This window comes from Chlamydomonas reinhardtii, chromosome 10, assembly GCF_000002595.2.
Source record: "Chlamydomonas reinhardtii strain CC-503 cw92 mt+ chromosome 10, whole genome shotgun sequence".
In the NCBI taxonomy this organism is placed as follows: Eukaryota; Viridiplantae; Chlorophyta; class Chlorophyceae; order Chlamydomonadales; family Chlamydomonadaceae; genus Chlamydomonas; species Chlamydomonas reinhardtii.
This window is the reverse complement of record NC_057013.1, coordinates 5,598,012-5,618,649: the sequence shown is the minus strand read 5'-3', so window position 1 is coordinate 5,618,649 and position 20,638 is coordinate 5,598,012. Positions and strand designations below refer to the sequence as shown.

Here is a 20,638-nt window from a genome sequence, read left to right as displayed (position 1 = left end):
ACTGCAGACAATCCAGACACATCCGATACGTCATACAACAAATGGTAGAGTATTGCCGGCCTTGACCTGCCACCTTGTCGAGAAATTGCACATGCCGCTTGTGAATTGGGGCCATTTGCATACGATACTTGCTGCACCTTCATGATACACAACTGTTATAGCTGTCATGCGATTGAGGAATTTTAATAGGGACTCTGCCTTCGAAAAGTTCAAGCACTTTGATGATTTGACGGACGCGCCTCGCTTATCATAATTGACTCCACGCGGGCCTCAGTGTACATTCCGTAACATATATCACGGCAAGAGCCGGGATCCAGCATGGGCTGCGCGGCAAGCACGCAGCGGCTGAACGTGGCGCTACCCGCTCAGCCTGGGTCGCTGGCCGGCAGCACGCCCGAGTCGAAAGCGGCTGGGGCTCCCACAGAGGCCGACCGGCAGCTCGAGCCCCAGGCACCTGTGGCGCGCATTGTCTCTCCCGCCGCATCAGGCCCCGCCGAAGACCCCACAAAAGACCCTCCTAAGGGGGCGGCGCCGCAGGAGCAGCAGCAGGACGCACCGGCGGCTACTGAGCCCCCAGAAGACCCGCTCGCAACCACCAGGCTTGGCATAACGCTGCGCGGACTACGGAAGCTCCGGAAAACGCTGGAAGACCACTTTGGGGTGGAGGAGTTTGCGACCCTCACGACGGGCGACTGCAAGTCGCGGTGGGTGGAGTCTGTGACCAAGGCGCGACGCTGTCGGCTGGTGCAGTTTGAGGCGGTGGTGGATCCAGATGACGTGGCGCCGCCCCTTTACTTCATCAGGTGTGCACGACGGGAGCAGAGAATAAAGCAAGGGAGGTGCCGGAGGTTGAAGGGAGGGGACAGGGGAGAGGAGGGGAAGAGCAGCTTGGGGTTGCACCTGCTCATAGAGGTACCCCAAGCCCCAACGACTTCACACGTCAACGCCGAGTCTAAACGTACGCAGCCTCACAACGCCCAAACCCTGCGACCCCACCCCGCAAACTCCACCCTGGGACCCCTTCCCCCCCTCCGGCCCCTCCACACATCCTGCCACGCAGCCATGCCTGGAAGAACAAGCTGTGCCTGCTGCTGGACAGCGTGGAGCGCTTCCTGGCGGCCGCCAGCCACACCACGTGCGTGTGGATCGGTGAGTGGTGCGTGATGAGGTGTTTGCGACGGGGCGCAGCCGCCGCGCGGGTTGGGGCCTCGGGAGTCTCCGCCAGCGTGCGCCTTGGGTTGCCAGCCCCGACCAGCCTGAACCCGCCTGGTGGCGCATGTGCTTTGTCCGTTCTCCACATGTCCATTTCACACATTATTTTGATAATCAACCAACATCATGCATGGCCTATCAGCACGCAAACCTGTTCTTTCCCCTGCCCTCTGCCTTGTGCTAGACATTCTGAGTGTGAACCAGCACAGCGACACGCTGGCTCAGAAGCACGACGTGGCTGCCTTCAGCGATGTGGTTCAGGCCTGCAGCGGCGGCACCCTGGTGGTCATGGTGAGGGGGAGTGGGAGGGGAGGGGGAGGGGGAGGAGGAGGGAGTGGCGAGGGCCTCGGACTGTTAAGGTGGCTGAAGGGGCAGCCGGCTGAGTGGCTCGTACTCGTGCCGTGCATGCAATGCTGCGTCTGACCTATTGCCTGGACCGTACGGGACATACCGCCAGCACCGCCACCATCACTGTCACTGTCACCACCATGACCGCCACCTGGCCTGTTGTGGTTGCTGCTGCTGCTGCTGCTGCTGCTGCTGCTGCTGCTGCTGCTGCTGCTGCTGCTGCTGCTGCTGCTGCTGCTGCTGCTGCTGCTGCTGCTGCTGCCTCCGCTCAGGATGTGGCCAACTGCAACCCAGCCACACGTGCCTGGTGCATCTTTGAGTGGTGAGGCCATCACGATGGGAATGCCTGCCTGCCTGCCTGCCTGCCTGCCTGCCTGCCCGCGCCGCCTGGCCTGTCCCACAATCCTCAACCACACCTGTTCCCCGCTCCGCTCCACTCGCCCCCGCCCCTCCCTCCGCCCGCCCTCCCGCCCTCCCTTCGTGCCAGGGCCCACACGCTGGGCGCGCACGGCCCCGACGGCCTGCACCTAGCGCTGGAGGACCCCGCGGACCGCCAGTCCATCTACGGTGACCTGGACGTGCGGCGGGCCGAGTGCTTCTTTGAGGCGGACAAGACCTTCATCATGGGGCAGGTGCGTGCATGCGGGCAAGAGAGGGGGGGTTGTAAATACCAGCCCTAAGTAAACCGAACCCAATGTAAAAGAGCGAGGAGGAGAGCATGGCCTATGCTCCGACGACAGAGCGGCATTCAACAGTAGTCCCCATTCCCGGAATGCACCACTTTCCAGCTTACCAGCAAACCGTCCCGCAAACCAGTACCGAGACAGCGATGCGCACTTCGGTCTTGCGCATGTGGGCGGTGCTGACTGTAGTCGCCTTCGCAATTGCCACCCAGGCTCAAACAGACGTGCGCACCTGTGCGCACGCCCCGCCCTGCTCCTTGATGTATTCAAGTACCCGTTCCTGCTCGACGTCGGCACTGCACACTTTGTAGCCTGACCATTCCGGCTTGCCCCACCCACCCATCCTACGTGGGGCACAAGACGCAAGTACTTGCTTTGCCTTTTTCATGTACCATGCAGGTGGACCAGTATCACGGCTCCGCAGACGCCTTCAACGCAAAGCTGCGGCTGCAGCTGCTGCTGGAACCGCTGTCGTACGCCGTGGACGTCAGGAGGCTGTGCCGCCGCGCCGTGGAGGGAGGCGGAGGAGGGGGAGGGGGAGGAGGAGGGGGAGGAGGGGGAGGAGGGGGAGGTGGCCAGTCGGAGGAGGGCGCTGACGGTGCTGGCGCGTGGGATTGGGGCGCGCTGCAAGCATGGCTGAAGCCGGGTGGAGGCGGAGGTGGAGATGGGGGCGTCATGGAAGGAGCTGGCGAGCAGGTTGCGAAGCTGTCGCGCGCACTCTGTATTGTGGCTGGTGAGTGGGCCGGGGGGCGGGCGGGCGGGCGGGCGTGGCTGTTCGCCCGGGGTGGGGAAGGGGGTTGTGGCCGCGCGTGGGTACCAGGTTTCAATCGGTGCCGAACCGCATGCGTGCTTGCTTCCGGTGGGGGCTTGCTGCGTGCGCCTGCACCAGCGACCCACGCCAATTGCAACAGCGTCAGTGGTAGATTGCGACATGACCACCAGCCCAAATACGGTATCAAAACGCTTTTGATATTACACCGTGCAATTAATCCGCAGGAGCGGGCGAGGGCAAGTCAACCATCTTGGCCCTCCTGTGCGCCGCCGCCGCCAGCGCCGCCGCCGCCGCCGCGGGCGCCGACGCCGGACCCGACGCCCGCCTGCCATCCGGCGGCGCGCCGGCGGGCGCGGTGGCGGCGGCGCATTTCTGCAAGTACAACGACCAGCGGCGACTGGAGCCGGTGCGCATTATCAAGTCCCTGGCATTCCAACTGGCGCTCAAGTGAGACAGGAGGAGCAGGGGGAGGGGCCATTGGTTTGTACCTGCTGCAACCAGGCATCTCGCACACGATACCGTGTGCCTCATGCCACCTCGTCCACACCTTTTGTCATGCCACATGGCTGCCTCCCCAGATTGCCCGCGGTGTGTGAAGCTCTACTGAAGCTGGACGCCGGAGCGGTGTCGCAGATCAGTGACGAGGCCAAGGCCTTCGACCTGCTGCTGCTACAGCCGCTCAAGGCGCACTTTGGGATGACGCCCGCGGCGGCAGTAGCAGCCGCAGGGGGTGCAGGCGCGGTCGAGGCGGTGGCGGCGGCGCCGCCGCCGCCGCTGCCTGCGGCCGGCAGCAGCGGATGTGGCAGGAGTGGGCCGGCCGAAGTGGTGTTGCTACTGGATGCTCTGGACGAGGCGGATCCGCCTCCACCGCCACCACAAGCAGCCAAAGACACGGCAGCTACAGCTACAGCCACAGCCAGCGAAGGCGCGGCAGTGGGGGCAGTAGCCACCGCCTCGGCTCCGGTGGTGACGGGCAACCGCACGCTGCACCTGCTGACGTCGCTGCTGGTGCAGCTGCCGCCTGGGGTGCGGTTCATCGTCACCACACGCCCGGACGCGGCGGCGGGGCAGGTTGTGCCGGCGCTGGAGAGGACCTTCGGCGGCGGCGGGGGCTCTGGAGCGGGTGGTGGTGTGGCGTTGCTGCGGCCGAGCGATTTCCGTCCACGGCGGTTGCAGGCGGCTGTCAGTGGCGCAGCTGCGCAGACGCGCAGCTCGGGGGATCAGCAGCATGCATCTGCGGCAGCAGGTGCGGCAGCAGGTGCGGGCGCCTATGGCGGCGGCGGTGGCGGCGGTGGCGGCGGAGGCGGAGGCGGAGGCGGCGGCGGTGGCGGCGGCGGCGGTGGCGGCGGTGGCGGCGGCGGCGTGCTGGTGTACCGGGCCGTTGCGGGCGGCTGCCTGCCGCCGGACGAGGCGGCGGCGGCGCTGGCGGCGGCGGCGCGCGTGCCGCCCACTCTCAGTGACGTGTACGGCTTGTACGCCCAGATCTGGAGCCGATCTGTTCTGGCCGGAGGAAGCCCGGCGGCCACTGGTGCCTCCGACAAAGGCGGCGGCGGAGGCGGAGGCGCCCATGGCGTCACCCTGGCCGCTTGTCCCGCGCCTCCGGCATTGGCGGCATCGGCATCGGGGGCGGCTTCGGCGGAGGCGGCGGAGGCGGAGGCGGCGGCGTCAGCGACGCGTCAGCTGCTGTGTGTGTTGCTGGCGGCGCAGGAGCCGCTGCCGCACAGCCTGCTGCAGCAGATGGGGCTGGGCGGCGGCGGCGGCGGCAGTGGCGGCAGTGGCGGCGGCGGAAGTGGCGGCGGCGCGCTGGCGGCGCTGCCGGGCTGGGGGCTGCTGTTCTACCTGGACGAGCACCACGTGCACACACTGCACAAGAGCGTGAGTGGGGCGCGTGATTGTGTGTGAAAGTGTGTGTGGAAGTATGTGTACGTGTGTGTGTGGGGGGGGGGGGTTGTATGTGTGCAAGCCAAGCCCAGCAAAGTCGGTTCCGATTCTCAGGAAATTGGCGCCCGACCCAGGAATGCAGTGAGGGCGGGTGCATGTGTCGGGGGGGGGGGCATGCGGCAATGATTCGCCGAGTGGCGCGTGGCGGACGGCAGGGGCAGTGCCGGGCCCGGAGTCGGGGCCGGGGACGGGGCCAGGGGTGGGAACGTGGCAAGGCGTCTTGGCTCTTGCCCGGCTGTGCGGGATCTGCGTTCCGTTGACTCACTCATGGCCAGTCTTAGCGAGGTGGGCGGGGAGCCGCAGAAGCCCTGGACGCAACTCGCGTGCATTGGGCCTCCTTCTGGAGAGCACCAACGGCCTTGCATCCTCGTCCCCTTCCATTCCATCCATCCCCTCCTTCCCCCCATCCCTCAAACGCGTTTCAGTTGGTTTAGTTTGGGCTGGTATTTACAACCTCCCCTCCCCCCCATCCCTCAAACACAAAAACACACAGGTGGTGGACTGGCTGTCTGACCCGGGGTCCTCGGGACGCTTTGCTGTTGACCCAGCCGCCGGCCATGCCCTGCTGGGGGCCCACCTCGCGGCACTCAGGCACAGCGTCACCGGCAGTAGCAGCAATGGCAAGGGCGGCAGTAGCAGCAATGGCAAGGGCGGTGGCAGTGGCAGCGGCGGCGGCGCTAGCGCCAGTGCCTCCGGCCGCTACACACTGCGCTACCTGGTCACACACCTGGCAGCCGCCGCCGCCGCCGAGTCCGCGGTTCCCAGCACCTCTGCCACTTCCGCTGCCACTTCCGCTGCCGCCGCCACTGCAGCTACTGCCACTGCCGGCTCCTGCACCGCCCTCTCACCTTCCTTTGCTTTGCTGGAGGACGTCTTGTCGGACCTCAGCTTCCTGGGCGCGGCGCTGCGAGCACGTGCCGCCACTGGCATCATCGCGGCATTGGGCACAAGACTGCCCCGCCACCTGCTGAGCACAGGCCGCGGACTGGCCGGCGATGTGCTTCGCTCGCTGCGCACCTGGCTACAAGAGATGGAGGCGGCTGTAGCACAGGCCAAGGTGGCCGGCGGCGGCAGTAGCAGCAGTAAGGGCGGAATAGGAGGAGGAGGAGGAGCAGGAGGGGCAGGACGCGGCAGTGGCGGTGTTGGGGAGGAGGCGGTCCTGGCGGCGGCGCTGCGCGCCCCCACGCGTACGGCGCTGTACGGCCTGGCGGCTGGCGGTTGGGTACGGCAGTTGGGCGGCGCGCTGGCGGCGTGGAGTGCGGCGCGAGTGATGCCGCCGGTCGAGTCGTGGCCGGCGTTTGAGGCCGTACTGCGGGTGGGTGTGGGCGAAGTGGGGAGGCGGGAGAGTTGCAACGATGGAAAAGCGGTACAGGGGGGGTGGCGGAGGGGTTTGACACACGTGCATCCGTGTGGAGGGGTGGGAGTGGGCGTGGGAGTAGTTCGCCCACCGAACCATTCCACACGGCGCGCGAGGCGAGCGGCGCCATGGGACATGCTCCATTGTGTGTGCTAGCGCATGTGCTTTACTGGCCATCTGCACACTCACACCCGCCCTCACCCCCTCCCCCTCCCCCTCCCCCTCACCCCCTCACCCTCGCCCCCTCACCTCCCCCACCCCCTCATCCTCGCTTTTCCAAACATCCTTGCAACCCCCCACGAACGCCTGTGCTCCGCTCGTTTTCGTTGGAGTTGCTTTGGTTTGGGCTGGTATTTACAACCGCCCCCACCCCCCACCCCACACACACACAGGGCCACAACGGCGGCATCATGTCCCTGTGCTTCGCGCCCGACAGCCGCCAGCTGGTCAGCGGCGCCGGCGACGGCACCGTGCGGGCCTGGGACGCCGCCACCGGCGCCGCCGCCGCCGTGCTGCGCGGCGGGCACCTGTGCAACGTGCTGTGCGTGGCGTGGAGCCCGGCGGGCGGCGGCGGCGCCCTCATTGCAGCGGCGTACGAGGACTGCTCCGTGGATGTGTGGGACGCGGCTACGGGGCAGCGACTGCGGTCGATCAAGCACCCAGGCAAGGCCGTGGGCTGCGCCTGGGCACCCGACGGCCGGCGACTGGCCACCTGCTACGAGCCGCCACCGCCGCCGCCGCCAGCGGCGCCACCGGCAGCGGCGCCCGACGCAGCTGCGGCTTCAGGCGGCGCCGCTGGCAAGGAAGGACAGGCGGAGGAGCAGCAAGGAGAGCAGCCGAAGGAGGGTAGGGAAGAGGAGGAGGCGGAGCAGGAGGAGGAGGTCAGGGTGGTGGGTGTGTGGGATGCGCTGTCGGGGCAACGGGTGGGACAGCTGGCGGGTGCGCCGCCAAGGGCCACGCAGCTGGCGTGGAGCGACTGTGACAACTGGCTGGCTGTTGCGGGAATGAAGCAGATCGCGGTGTGGGACATGAGGGCCTGGAAGGCGGCCGCGGACGGCGCTGCAGGCGGCGTCGGCGGCGCAAACGCCAGTGGCGGCGGCGGCGGTGGGGCGGAGCTGCCAGCGGAGGACGGGTCGGCGCCTGTGGTGGTGCTGGAGGGTCACGAGGAGCGTGTGACAGTGGTGGCGTGGCGGCCGCGCGGCGGCGGCGGTGGAGGCGGCGGCGGAGGTGTTGGCGGTGGAGGCGATGTGGGTGCTGGTGGTGGTGGGGCTGGCAGCCGCACCAGCAGAGCGATGCCGCAGCTGGCCAGCGGGGACGTGTACGGCACGCTGAGGCTGTGGGACGTGGCAGCAGGTGCGTGCGTGTATGTGTATGTGGGTGGGTGGGGGGGCGGGGACTCACGCAGTACTCTAGTTGACCCCTATGTTGCGCGTGGGCGTTTGGATGGCGTGGCGATAACCTGGGGTGAGGGGCTTGTGGGCGTGTGGGCGTGTGTAGGCGTCGCAGTGTGCACCTGCATGCGCATGCAGCTGTGCGGCTGAGCCTGGCGCCTCGCGTGTGACCGTGTGACCACACGCAGGAGCTGCGGTGGTGGAGCTGTTGAAGGCGCACGACCCACAGGTGGGGGTCAGGGGGTGGCGTGGGCGGGACCCGGGTTGGGCGTGGGCATGGGGATGGGGATGGGGTGGGGGGCGCCATCGCCTTTCCTGCGCGTGCCGCCTATGCAGCACTGCCCTTGCAGTGGCCAGGTCATTCACGGCTGCCGAATCGTGCCGGCTCGCCACCCCAAACTCGCCACTCCTCCTGCCAAACATGCACGCTATGCTTCCTCCCTCCCTCCCTCTCTGACACACAAACACACAATTGTTCTGTCTACCATTCAAGTCATACACATACCGTACACACACACAGAGCAACAACAACAACTAAACAAACACACACACACACACACACACACACACACCACATTCCCTCCCGTGTGCTCCTGGCCGCCTCCCCCCCAGGTGATGGGGCTGGCCTACAGCCCCGACGGCCGCCAGCTGGCCTCCTGTGGCCCGTGGGACCGCGCCGTGAAGCTCTGGTGCGCAGCTGCCGGCAGCTGCCTGGCCGTGCTGGAGGGCCACCTGGGGCCGGTGGCCAACGTGGCATGGAGCCCCGACGGGCAGCTCCTGGCCTCGGGCGACTGGCTGCGCACGGTTCGTGTGTGGTCGGTGGCGGCGGCACTGCGCGATGAGGCCGCGGGGAAGGCGGCGCAGCAGGAGCAGCAACGGCAGGAGCAGCGGCAGCAGCGGAGAAAGAGGGAGAAGGAGAGGGAGAGGGAGAAGGAGCGGGAGGCCGCGGCGCGCGCAGCAAGCGGCGAGGCCGGGGCAGCAGGGTTGGCGGCAGCCGCGGAGCAGGAGCAGGGGCCGCAGGAGGGTGAGGAAGAGGAGGGGGAGGAGGACGAGACCGACCGCCACCGCCACACCGACCGTGTCACCGCCGTGGCCTGGGCGCCGGTCACACTGCCACTTGCGACGTCGTCATCAGCACCACCAGCTGCAGTAGGGGCAGGAGCCTGCGCTGCCACTAGCGGCGCAAATCTGCCGCCGCCGCCGCAGCCACCGCCGCTGGCGCCGCCGCTGGCGCTGCTTGCGAGCAGCTCTGTGGACTGCACTGTCCGGCTGTGGGACCACCGCACGGGGCAGTGCCTGGCGGTTCTGCAGGGGCACACCAACGCCGTCGACACGGTGGGCTGGCGGCAGGACGCGGCGCGGCTGGCGAGCGGCAGCTGGGACAAGAGCGTGCGCGTGTGGGCGGTGGAGGCGGCCGGCCCGGCGGCGGCGGCGGCGGCGACGGCGGCGGCTGATGCCCGTGCGGGCAGGGCGGAAACTGGTGCGACTGGCACGACGGCGGAGAGCTCGAAGGCTGGCGTTGGGGCTGGGGCTGGCGCTGGGGCTGGGGCTGGGGCTGGGGCTGGGGCTGGGGCGGGGGCGGGGGCGGGGGCGGGGGCGGGGGCGGGGGCGGGGGCGGGAGTGGTGTCTGCGCGCTGCGTGGCCACGCTGCAGGGGCACAGCAAGCGGGTGGGTGCGGTGTGCTGGTTGCCGCCTGCGGGCGAGGTGCTCGCCACCGCGGGCATGGATGGAGACATCCGGCTGTGGCGGCGGCGGCACCAGCAGCCGCCGGCGCCGCCGCCAGCTGAGGGCGTAGCAGGCAGCAGTGCGGCAGCAGCAGCAGGAGCAGTAGCAGCAGCAGCGGTGGCGGGAGGAGCGGAAGGTGCTGGCGGGCCTGTGAACGCGGCCGAGCCGACAGATGAAGAGCCGCGGGAGTGTTTCGAGGTGCTGAAAGGCCACGCCGACCGCGTGTGCGCCCTCAGCGCCAGCCCTGACGGCCGGCGCCTGGCGAGCGGGGGCATTGAGAAGGAGCTCCGGGTGTGGTCTTGTGGCGAGGCCGGCGGTGACGGCAGCTCGGCAGTAGCTGGTACGGCGCCAGCACCTGCGCCAGCACCAACAGCACCGGCAACACCGGCAGCACCAGGGGCTGCGGCGGGGCCGGGCAGTGGCTGGCGTTGCACCGCCGTGCTGCCGGTGGGAGACATGATGGATGCGGTGGCCTGGAGCCCGTGTGGACGATACCTGGCGTGCGGCACGTGGGGAAAAGAGATCCAGCTGTGGGCAGAGCACGCTGACACGGACGCGGACGCGGACGCGGGCACTGGAGCCCCAGTCGACTCGGCGGCGGTACCTGCTTCAAGGGTTGTGGCGGCGGACGTAGGCCCAGCAGGCGAGAAGCAGCAGCAGCTGGAGCAGCAGGCGGCGTGGCGCTGCGTGCGGAGGATTGCTGTGGGCACCTTCGTGCACGGCCTGTCGTGGCGGCGGGACTCGGTGCAGCTGGCGAGCAGCGGCACCGACAAGGCCGTGCGGGTGTGGGACGTGGCGAGCGGGGTGTGTGTGGCGGTGCTGCATGGGCACACGGACGTGGCGCACTGCGTGAGCTGGTGTGGCGGGGGGCAGCAGCAGCTGCTGGCAAGCGGTAGCAGCGACCTCACGATACGGGTGTGGCGCCGAGAGGAGGCCGTTGGAGCGGGCGTGTGAGACGTTTGTGTTGCACCTACAAGCACAGAGTAAAAGAGACGCGTTCTTGAGAGGTCCGTAGATAGGGTTTTGGCGCTGGCATGGGCGCCAGACTGCTTGGGCCAAGCTTGGGGCGAAGCGGCACCATCGCCGTCAGGTGCAGAGGATGCAGTCTGAAGCAACTACTGTGTATCCCATCACGTGCGCCTTCATGAGGCCTAAAGTAACACAAGTATTGACTGGAAGACCTACCAGGCGGGGCATGCGCTCCCCCTGCAAGGCCAGACAGGGCAAAGCCTTCCAGGCCGCGGAAGCCACGACCCTGCCTCACAAGAGGGCAAAACTGACCCCGGAGGGGATCGAACCCCCAACCTTCGGATAGTACCAACAATCATTGGAATCCGACGCGCCACCATTACGCCACGGAGCCGTCGGCCTTGGACGGGATTTACGACGCGGAATTGCCGTGGTGGATGTGCCTATTTCGCAATCATAAGTTAACATATTGGCTCAGAGATAGCTATGTGATGCGAAGGGCTAAGTCTGCGGGGGAATTGATCGCCTTGCGGCGTCCATCAGAGCGTACTCAAGACCCAGCCTTGGCAACCTTGGCCCCAGCACTCTCGCAGTTTTACATCGCGACCAGCGCCATGCCTCAAATCCCGCAACACATAAGGCGGCAGTGGACCAACACGTCGCACATATTGCTGAAACTGGCACACACCGGCCGTGCGTCTAGGGTCCCAGAAAATGGACACCAATAATTTTATTCGCTTCGCCACCGCATCGCAGCATTGTTCTGTGGTGTAGCCCCGTAAGATATCTTGTGCCTGTCCTGCACTCATCCCACAGCGGCTACACCTAACGTCCATGCACTGCCATTTCAACACACAATGCCCGGTGTCCCGGCATAAATCAAAATGTTACCGTGAGGCACTCGAGGCTTTTGCCATCGTGCCGCACTTGGTGATGCCCTCAATGCGTACCGTACACCTCATCTCTCAATACAAAACACAAAGTCGCCTCTGCGACCTTGCCCGCAGCTGCGCCTTAATAACATGCACGCACTCACATACCACCCATCGTATCAATACCGGACCGCTCACGCACTCGCATACGCGCAGCCACAGGCGGGCGACTGTCGCAGTGCCGCCTCAGCCTTTACTCCTTTTCCTCCAGCCTTCCGTCTCCTGCTTGGCAGAGCTGCAGCGCGCAACCACTGCGCCAAGCCACGCAGCCCGGGCTGCAGGCCCGGCCGTCAGCCGCCACCTCACAGCCTAGCTGCTAACTAAGAGGGGCCCTGGCAGCAGCTGCTCTTGCAACGTCGCAGACTTAGATGGGGCCGTCCTTGTTCATGCGCTCAATGTACTTGTCGTAGTACACGGCGGCCTTCTCGAACTCGCCCATGTCGGTGTAGCAGTCGGCCATGGTGCCGAACGCGTCGGCGTCACCTGGGGGGGGGGGCGGGTGGGTTGAAAGTAGGGCACGGCACAGTGCTCAGTTCTGGGTTGATGGATGCGAACAGTGTCACATAAGACTGTAATCTGTATGCTCAGCTCCTGGTGGGCGAATGTTGACGATGGCGCGTTAAGAGGCCTAGCTGACGTGCACGGGTATGCGCGCAACCAGTGATGCGGCTAAGCGGTGCACTAATTGGGGGCTTGGCACAGGCGCTCTGCCAGCTTACCCAGCTACCCGTGGGCAGCCACACTCTGACACGGCCCTAGCTCCCTTGACTCCCGCACGCGCCATACGAACACGTGCACTGCAGCCCGGCTGCCGCCGGCCTAATGGGACCATAGCGGCCAGCTCATTATGTCGTAAACTCACCAGTGTACTCGCCGATCTCCCGGGAGATCTCCAGCACACGCTCCAGGTGCTTGATGGCCTGTTGGGTTGCGGGCGGTTGGGGGGGGGGGTCCATGCATGTTAGATAAGACGAGAGGGCGTAGCCAGGAGCAATGGGGGGGGGTTGACCACGCGAGGGGCGGAGCCTCATGCTCACGAGACAGATGACGTCGTCGAACTGGCGACTCGTCGGGCTGAGGAACCATGCACGTGCATAAGGAGGAAAGGAGCTCGCCAACAACTACGCTGCCTCATGGTGCCGGGCGCCTCCCACGCCGTTTTCACACGCCACCGCCGTTGAAGAACGGCCTACGGGGCTGTTCAAGGCTATAGACCTCTAGGGTACCGCGCGAGGGTACCTCCTCCATTCCCACCGCCCGGCTCTCCCACTCCTCAGTCCGCACCCTGGTTGACATGCCGTCCCACCCGCCCCGCCAGTCCCCCGCCCCTCATCCCCTCGCTCTCCTCCTGCGACCCACCTGGCGGTACTGGTGCGTGATGCGGCAGGAGGCGGCGAGACCGCGCTGCGCGCGGCGCTCTTGCACCTGGGGAAGCGGCAAGGAGGAGGCCGCAGGGCCACAGGAGCGCGTTCAGACACTACCGCATTGAGCAAATGCGGCATGCAGCGTCACAGACGAGGTATGCAGCCCCAAACCCGCCAGCGGGCCGTCTCGTACGCTACCCAGGCGCTCGCCCTGTCGCATGCGCAGGCCGCAACGCCGGCGCCGCCAGCAGCCAGTGGGCCGAGGCAGAGGCGCATACGCACCATTCCCTCTCCCACCTTGTCCGCCAGAGCCTTGGACAGCATGAGCGCCTTCTCGAAGCGCACCATGGCCGCGGCGCCGTTCTTCTCCTTGAGCAACCGCTTGCCTGCGGTTTTCACACAACAGGCGAACAGGCGAAAGGTGTTTCCTATCCTAGACTCTCTTTTACAAGGCGCAAAAGGCGGGTGGAGGTGCGGGCGTTCGGACCATGAGCCGAGCTGTCGCAAAAGTACTTCGCCGCACTGAGTTTGAACCTGAGAAGCTGCGAACCGCGCTGACTGGGATCGCGCTCGCGGGGCCGCGGCTATGCTGTCCGCCCCTGGCAAACCCGCTCATTCCGCCAATTCCCGCCAGCAAATCGCCGCCCGCGCCACGCACCTGCGCGCAGCGCCTCCTTGCACTGGATCTGGTCGCTGCTCATCTCCTCCTCCTCCATGCTGAATAGCGTGTTGAGGGCGGCGGAGGCGGGCGAGGCGCTGGGGATGGAGGCGGCCACGGGCTCGGGCTTGGGCACCACGGCGGCGGGCGGCGGCAGGGTGGCCACGGCGGCAGCGGCGGGCACCACCAGGGGCGCGGCGGCGGTGCCGTTGCGCGAGGGCGCCGCCACGGCGCCACCGGCAGCCGGGGGTGCGTAGCTCAGGCCTGGGGATGCAGGGGCCGGCCGAGGCAGGCGCGGCGGGTTAGGCAAGGCGCGGATGGTCGGCAGCGGCCCCTAGTCTGGGTGCGCAAATAAGCACACTCAGCGAGAGGAGGCCCTGACCCGTCTGAGTGACCTCCGACGTCCATTCCGAGCGAAGCTTCCAGCTCAACCGTTCCCGCGCGCGGCCGTCGCCCATTTTGCCCATCCGCCCGGCCACCGCCTACCTCGTCCTATGCCGCGCTCCTACACCGCAAAACCCAGTTCCACCATCGCCCTGCCACGTGCACGCCCGCCCCTGACCGCCCCCGTTGGTCGCGCAGCTCGCGGCTCCCGCCGGGGCCCCATCAGCGGCTCCCTTCCCTTCCCCTTCACCCTTGCCCCTTACCCCTGCCCTCGCCCGCACCCACACACCACCCCTACCTGGCGCGTACACGGTGCCGGCGCGCGCCTGCTGGCGCAGGTTGAGGTTGATGGAGCGCAGCTGCTCGTTCAGGCGCTCCACCTCCTCCTTGCGCCGCCGCGCCGTCACGCCGCCCACCAGCGCGCCAATGAGCGCAATCAGCTCCGTGATGCCCACCACGTCCACCCCAAATGGCGTGGCGCACAGCTTGCCGTCCTGGGGGCGGGAAGATGAGGTGGGTCGGGTGGATGGGGAAAGAACAGAGGACAGGATGTGAGTGCGGGGCATGAAGGAGGAAAGGAGGTGGAGGTGGAGAGATTGGGATGCAGCGCAGAAGCGCGGCGCTTGGTATGAGCGGGTTGTGGGTGATCAGGGCAATGGCAAAGCCGCAGAGGCGTTGATGGTACCGGGCTGCGGGGGTGAGGACCATGCATGCGCGGCGTCGGTTTGCGGGCACGCGGCCCCGGACCAGAGCACGAAGCAGACACAGGATGCACACACTGCGCACGAAACACGCGTCCAGTCACGCCACACAACGAGGGAAAGTTCAATACCACCACACAAGAGCACGCAAGCAACACCGTCAAGCCATAACGCAGCAAGTCGCCCGCAGCAGATTGACCATGCCTGGATGTAATGCATGCGGCTTACGTCGTTAGAGGCTAGCGGGTGCATCCATGAGAACAACTGCGGGGGAGGCGTATTGGGAAAGCGCCGGATGGGTACACGTCCACAGCACGAAACGCAGCACATTACAAACCCACAACACAACACAGCATACCAGCAACAGACAACATAGCAGTTCAGCAACAGACACGATCGATGAGTTCTTGCCAAAACCACCACGGCAATACAGCAACCCACATGCATGCATACATACCGTGTTTAGCACTGCACAGCACAGCACAACACTTATCCACAGAGAAGCGGGCCATCGCAGGAGACAAGGCATAACCGAGCGCATGCCACATGCGCTCAACACCACGCCTTTGCCGGCACACACAGCGCAGGCACAGGTTTTGCCCAATCCACGGCCACCAGATCGCCGCGTCGGGGCCTCAGCTGCTACGAAGCAGACCGTGCAGTGCACTAAGTCTGGGCATGTGAGCGCGCCGGCCCGCACATGCTGAGGACCAATGATTTCAAAACTCCCCAAATCTGCCGGACTCCGCGCAAGGCGGGGTCTGGCAGGTCGTCCAGCCGCGCTAGCGCTGGGACCAACCACAGACTCACTTGCGTGCGCTTGGCCTCCTGCTCCAGAAGTGAGCGCTCCCGCGCCAGCTCCTCCCGAGCAGCGGTCTCCTTCTCCACACGCAGCTGGTACAGGCGCTGCTCCTCCTCAGCCAGAAGGCCGCTGCAGAGGGGGCACACGGCATTATGGGGGTGTCGGCAGCAAGCGGTACCGTATCAAAAGTCAAGCCCAAACGTCTGCAGCGAATCCAAGATCTTCGTTGCCATTTTGGCAAATTGGTGTGTGAAGAGGCGAATAGGCAAGCGACAGGCCCCGAACGACCAGCGTGTGCTGCGCTCGGAGCTGCATGCGACCCGCACGCGCTTACCGGGCTCCCGTAGACGAAAGGAACGCGTCGGCCATAGCAGGCGCGGCAACCAGCGATGCGCCTAGGTTGACCAGGGTGCCGATCACCTGCCGGCGAGACTGCTGCTCATTCCCGCTGGCCTGGCACACGATGCTGGTGGGTCGCCGCACAACACCGCGCGAGCCCTGGAACGCCTGATGCCGGCGGCCTACTTGCTGCTTAAGCTGCATTTTGGAGACGGAGAACCTGCTTTTTGGGGGTATGAGCGTATAGCAATGCTCCCTTTCCTTTTCCTGAGCTGGTGCTAGATCCTTTCGTGGTTTTAGATAGTGTCAGTGTTATGGTATGGATACCTGCTATCGGAACCTGTTCAAGACGGCCCCCCGAAGACTTGATGCTGATCGAGCCCGATTGTGTTTCCTCACGACCCTGTTGCGGATGAATTCGAGCTATTGACTATCCATTAAGAGTCTTATTGCACATGACCAATTGGGCTACAGCGCAAGCCATGACTTGTGTGCTCGGCTTGCGGACGCGACGGGTTACAGGCTGAGCGAACCTTTAGCTTTGATTTGGTTGTATATGCGCTACCAAACTCTCGTGCAGCGCTTTAACTCCCCGACACCTGCAACATTCAACTTGCATTTGCGTCGCGACTGTGCTCAGGACAGGCCCCGGCGGAAAGGCCCCGCCGCCCGCCCCCACCGCGCCCTGTGTCCTTCCGATGCCCTTCCAATCCATGCCCAACCTAGCCATGTGCCAGCCTCCTAATGCGCACCCGCCGCTAACAGCAGCGCGCCCAGCCGGTCCCGCAGCGCCTGCGTGTCGCGGGTCAGCCGCTCCGGCGCGTTCCAGAACCCGGCCAGCACGCCGCGCTCCGCCCGCGCCTGCTCGCTCTGCGCCTTGGACTCCTGCGCCAGCAGGTTGGCGCGCTGCGTGTAGCGCGTGATCTCCGCCGTCAGGCCCGCCAGGTCCTCTCGCAGCGCCGCCAGCTCGGCCTCAAAGGCAGGGTCCCGCAGCACCGGCCATGCCGCTCCCGCTGCGGCCCCGAGTGCCGAGGCTGATGAAGTGGTCACACAGGCGGAGGCGGATTCCGCGGGGCATGCCAGCACGGCGCGCGCCTCCTGCACGCCCGCCTCGCCCGCCGCCACCATGCGCGGCAGCGTGTCGCCCAGCCGGCCCGCCAGTGTGGCCTGCAGCCGCGCCATGAGGCCCGCCGTGGCCTCCACCGCCGCCGCCAGCTGGCACACGGTGCGCTGCGAGGGGTCGGCCATGACGCTATCCAAGAAGGCATTGCCGCTGATGCTGCCGCCCAGGCCCATGCTACCACTGCCGCCCAGGCCGCCGCCGCCCAGGCCCATGGCGGCTGCGAGGCCGCCGCCCAACCCCAGCAGCCCCGCTCCTGCAGACCCGGATGCCGACATCGACAGGGACGCCGACCCCGCCTGTGCGTCCAGCGAGGACGACGCCGAGGCCGAAGGCCCGCCGTCGGCTGCCGCGGCGGACGCCGCTGTCGCCAGGCGTGAAAGCAGCTGTCGCTCCGCGTCGAAGACCGCGAACTGCGCACACAGGGCCGCCTCGCTGCCAAGCAGCGCGGTGGCGCCGGCGGAGGAGGCCAGCGCTGCGTCGTGCTCGGCGTGCTGCGTCCAGGACGCGGCGTCTGCGGCGTCTGCAGCGGAGGCGCGCACTGCGGCGTCCAGCTCCTGCGCCAGCTTCTGCAGCGCCGCCCACAGGTCGGTCAGCGAGCGCCGCTCCTCGGAGCGCACCATCTGCGTGAAAAGACAAGAAAGGGCCAGAGGCAATTCGGGTTTGCGGGGTGGCAACAGGTTGGGGGTGGTGCGGAAGCGGCTTGTGTGAAAAAGCTTGAATCGGGGTGCAGGTGTGGGGAAATGGTGCGCCGCTTCCAACGCTGTGTCACTGCGAGCACTGCGTCGATGGGGCAATGTGACATTGTGAGACCCTAAGATGCCAAAGCACATGATGCCCGCTTGTCCACTGCTTCTCTCTCCTCCTCCTCCTCCTCCTCCTCCTCCTCCTCCTCCTCCTCCTCCTCCTCCTCCTCCTTCTCCCCCTCCTCCTCCTCCTCCTCCTCCTCCTCCTCCTCCTCCTCCTCCTCCTCCTCCTCTGCATCTCCTCCTCCTCCTCCTCCTCCTCCTCCTCCTCCTCCTCCTCCTCCTCCTCCTCCTCCTCCTCCTCCTCCTCCTCCTCCTCCTCCTCCTCCTCCTCCTCCTCTGTCCTCCCCCCACCCCCACCTCCCCCACCTCCAGCCTCCTCCGTGCCTCACCTGCAGCACCTCCACTCGCGCCCACTGGCTCATCTGCACCTCCAGCAGCTGCTTCTGCAGCGCAATCATGTAGCCCAGCTGCTGGTGCCGCACCAGCCACAGAGCCTTCTTCACCTGGGGATGGATGGAGGAACACAAGGAAAGGGAAATCGCAGAACCGGTGACACGCACTCACTTGGTGTGTGCGATGTGAGTGGGATGCGTGTGTGCACGGTATTCGGTTTGTCGGCTGAGAGTACAGCATATCAACTATGAATGCTGCTACCCGGTGCATCTACTCCAGGCCAAAGCCAACCCACACATGTGCGCACCTGGGCGGTGGACTTGGCCGCAACCTGGTCCAGCAGGTCGTGCCGCGTGTCACTCTCCTGCACACTGCGGGGGGGGGGTAGCCGTTCGGGGAGAACGGGGTGATAAACATCAGAGGTAAGAAGTGTCGGAGGGGTAAGGGGGAGGCGCTGGAGCAGGTCGTGTTTCGGAGAGCGGGCCCGCGGCAGCAGCATGGGTGCCTGCAGGTTCCACAGGTAGCGGGCCGGGCGGCTCCCCGCGCTCTGCCCGGGTAGGCCCTATGGCACGCCTGCTCCCTGCCCTCCCGCGCAGTACGCAGTATGAATGCGACATTACAAGAAGGTACAGTCCGACCATGAGTGCGCAGTATGCCACTCACGCCGCCACCTCCCGCCTCAGCCGCTCCGCCTCAGCCGCCAGCTGCGCCTCGCTGCCGCCCAGCAGGTCGTGCGGCACAGGCAGCTCGCCGCGCGCCGCCTGCTCCAGCAGCAGCCGCTGTGCGCGCGAAGAGCGTGACGAGGGCGGCGCGGAGCGCGGCAGATGGGAGAGGGAGGGGAGTCAAGATTAGGTTAAGACTTTGAGGGGAGGGGTAGTAAATAGTCTGAGTCGAATGCGGGGGCACGGCGTGGCATGAGGGCGCTCTGCCTGCCCGTGTGCCCCCGTTCCCTGCCTCCCCTCCCCCCCTGCACTAGCTCTTTCCTCGTTTCCTGCCCCTCTCCTACACACACGCGTGTTCGGCGGCTTTGTTCCGTTTGTTTTGTGTTCAACACACACACACACACATATACACACACAAACACACACGCGCGCGCACACCTGCCGTGTCAAGCCCGCCAGCTCTGCCTGCAGGCGCTCTGCCCGGTCGCGCACGTCGCGGCCGCGCTGCGCACACGCCTCCGCCTTCTCCGCCACGCCCACGTACTGCTCCGTCGTCAGGCCTGCGGCAGAGGTTCAGGGGTGCCGAGGCCGTGTCATCAGATCAACATTCACCGCGTTCGACACTGTGCTTTCCAGACAACAACATTACACCATGGTGAACGCACAGCTGGCAGCTGGCCTGCTCACAGCTGGCATCAAACGAGCGCACACGCAACGGAACACGGTGCGTGAGGCGACCTGCCTGCTAGCATGCGCGTGGTGCTGGGCCCGAACGGCATGTCGGGAAGCGCCCCCTGCGCTGCCTCCTGCTCCGCCACACGCCGAGCCAGCTGCGCCGGGTTGAGCTGCTGCTCCTTGGCCCTGGCGTATGGGAGGGGCCGGCGTGGTCAGGCACAGCGCTCAGAATGTAGAGGAGGCTGGCTCGGTGGCACGTCAGCCGCGGAACCTGAAAGCGTCACGTTCACGCCCGAGCCCAGGCTGTACGACCGGTAACACGTGCAGGAAGTATGCCTCATGCCTCGCCTTTCGCGCGCGATGCGCTCTTTGCAAACAGAAAGCACCCCGCGCGCCCTGTGCCTCTCTGATTTGGCCACCCCCCGGCAGCCACGCCACCCACTTGGCGACCTCGGCCGCGGTGAGTCGCTCCGCTGCCACGATGTCGTCCAGCGGCTGCGCCAGCAACAGCCACTCCTCCGGCCGCTGCCGCAACAAGTCCTGTTGCACACGCAGTCAAGCACCCCAACCAAAACCAGCAGCATCGTTCCAGGTTTGCGACTAGCCGGATCGCGACCAGCAGGCTTGTGGCTAGGACGACGACACGCGTACAATAGTAGCTTACGGAGTTGTCCTGCCCGGCCACGCACCTGCATCGCATGGCCGCACTCCTGCACAGCGTGCACCGAGGCGTTGTCGGCCGCGTTAGCGGCGCCCGCCTGCGCCAGCTGGTGCTCCTTGGCGCGCGTCAGGCGTGCCAGGCCCTGCTCCGCCTGCTGCTGCTGCAGCCGCGTTACGGAGCTGGCCTCCTGCAGAGTGGACACGTGCATGTGGCTTCGCGCCAGGTGCTCGTCCGCCTGCCGCTCCAGCTGGCCCTGCTTCAGCAGGGATTCTATCTCCGGCCGCAGCTCGCACGCCAGCGGGTCGCCGTCGAAGGCCTCGCGGTCGGTCAGGTACATGTCGATGAGCCGATCCAGCGTTGCGTCCTCCACGGCCGGGTCCTCGTAGTGGTGGTGCCGCGCGGCGAGCTCCTCATCCGCGGGTGACACGAAGTGCACGTCGTTTGAGAGCACGCTCGCGAAGTGCTGGAACACGGGCTGGTGCTGGATGGCATCAAATGCGTCCTGTGCGAGCCCAAGGCGTTCTGCCTGCCCACTCGACTGGAGAAGGCCAAGCAGCGTCGCGCTCACGGTTGCGGCCATTCCTTCACTTTGCAAACCTGCAACCCGTCCGGGCCCGGGTTGCTAGAAGTCGCTGCAATTAGTTTCGTGTCTGAATGTTCTATTATACTGTAAGCACACAGTCTGCTAGGCCTGAACAGCAGGAACGCAAGTCATCAACAGCACGTTGAGGGCAGTGACAGCTCGTGAATTTGATAACATCTAAAGTATTGCATCGCTAGCGCAGAACGCAACGCCACAG

At 66.2% G+C, this 20,638-nt stretch overlaps 3 protein-coding genes across 4 annotated transcripts; 1 reads left to right on the top strand and 2 right to left on the bottom strand.

Annotated features, from left to right (window-relative positions):
* Positions 1-47: 47 nt before the first annotated feature.
* On the top strand, positions 48-10,873 carry CHLRE_10g460100v5 (uncharacterized protein). Its single transcript, XM_043067136.1, has 12 exons — positions 48-803; positions 1,061-1,149; positions 1,397-1,503; positions 1,833-1,882; positions 2,048-2,192; positions 2,643-2,976; positions 3,240-3,462; positions 3,594-4,890; positions 5,450-6,271; positions 6,706-7,666; positions 7,893-7,933; positions 8,317-10,873. Exons 1-12 carry the CDS (start codon positions 319-321, stop codon positions 10,381-10,383), a joined length of 6,621 nt encoding a protein of 2,206 aa, XP_042920533.1. The 5' UTR covers positions 48-318; the 3' UTR covers positions 10,384-10,873.
* A 108-nt stretch (positions 10,874-10,981) lies between these two features.
* Positions 10,982-16,007, bottom strand: CHLRE_10g460050v5 (uncharacterized protein). 2 transcript variants are annotated; one of them, XM_001698350.2, is made up of 9 exons: positions 15,574-16,007; positions 15,248-15,368; positions 14,666-14,701; positions 14,035-14,230; positions 13,353-13,616; positions 12,992-13,080; positions 12,690-12,755; positions 12,193-12,250; positions 10,982-11,813 (listed from the first exon to the last, which is right to left on the bottom strand). In XM_001698350.2, the coding sequence occupies exons 1-9, from the start codon at positions 15,780-15,782 to the stop codon at positions 11,695-11,697; spliced, it is 1,158 nt and encodes a 385-aa protein (XP_001698402.1). In that variant the 5' UTR covers positions 15,783-16,007; the 3' UTR covers positions 10,982-11,694. The 2 variants fall into 2 exon arrangements, with proteins under 2 accessions (XP_001698402.1, XP_001698401.1); XM_001698349.2 differs by lacking the exon at positions 14,666-14,701 and having other exon boundaries at positions 15,574-15,878.
* Positions 16,008-16,082: 75 nt separating this feature from the next.
* Positions 16,083-20,577, bottom strand: CHLRE_10g460000v5 (uncharacterized protein). The gene is made up of 8 exons (XM_043067135.1): positions 19,867-20,577; positions 19,620-19,717; positions 19,245-19,363; positions 18,941-19,062; positions 18,504-18,619; positions 18,148-18,211; positions 17,837-17,950; positions 16,083-17,321 (listed from the first exon to the last, which is right to left on the bottom strand). Exons 1-8 carry the CDS (start codon positions 20,416-20,418, stop codon positions 16,320-16,322), a joined length of 2,187 nt encoding a protein of 728 aa, XP_042920532.1. The 5' UTR covers positions 20,419-20,577; the 3' UTR covers positions 16,083-16,319.
* Positions 20,578-20,638: the final 61 nt, after the last annotated feature.

What these genes read in the sequence shown, in the direction of transcription:
- CHLRE_10g460100v5 (XM_043067136.1), top strand. Translation starts at nt 319, where the DNA reads ATGGGCTGCGCGGCAAGCACGCAGCGGCTGAACGTGGCGCTACCCGCT. An exon ending in TGCACACACTGCACAAGAGC is followed by an intron (nt 4,891 to 5,449) that starts GTGAGTGGGGCG and finishes AAAAACACACAG; the next exon opens with GTGGTGGACTGGCTGTCTGA. An exon ending in TGAAGGCGCACGACCCACAG is followed by an intron (nt 7,934 to 8,316) that starts GTGGGGGTCAGG and finishes CCTCCCCCCCAG; the next exon opens with GTGATGGGGCTGGCCTACAG.
- CHLRE_10g460050v5 (XM_001698350.2), bottom strand. Translation starts at nt 15,782, where the DNA reads ATGCAGCTTAAGCAGCAAGTAGGCCGCCGGCATCAGGCGTTCCAGGGC. An exon ending in CGGCACCGTGTACGCGCCAG is followed by an intron (nt 13,617 to 14,034) that starts GTAGGGGTGGTG and finishes CTGCATCCCCAG; the next exon opens with GCCTGAGCTACGCACCCCCG. An exon ending in CCAAGGCTCTGGCGGACAAG is followed by an intron (nt 12,756 to 12,991) that starts GTGGGAGAGGGA and finishes CCGCTTCCCCAG; the next exon opens with GTGCAAGAGCGCCGCGCGCA.
- CHLRE_10g460000v5 (XM_043067135.1), bottom strand. Translation starts at nt 20,418, where the DNA reads ATGGCCGCAACCGTGAGCGCGACGCTGCTTGGCCTTCTCCAGTCGAGT. An exon ending in CACCACGCGCATGCTAGCAG is followed by an intron (nt 19,063 to 19,244) that starts GCAGGTCGCCTC and finishes CCTCTGCCGCAG; the next exon opens with GCCTGACGACGGAGCAGTAC. An exon ending in CTGAGGCGGGAGGTGGCGGC is followed by an intron (nt 18,212 to 18,503) that starts GTGAGTGGCATA and finishes CCCCCCCCGCAG; the next exon opens with TGTGCAGGAGAGTGACACGC.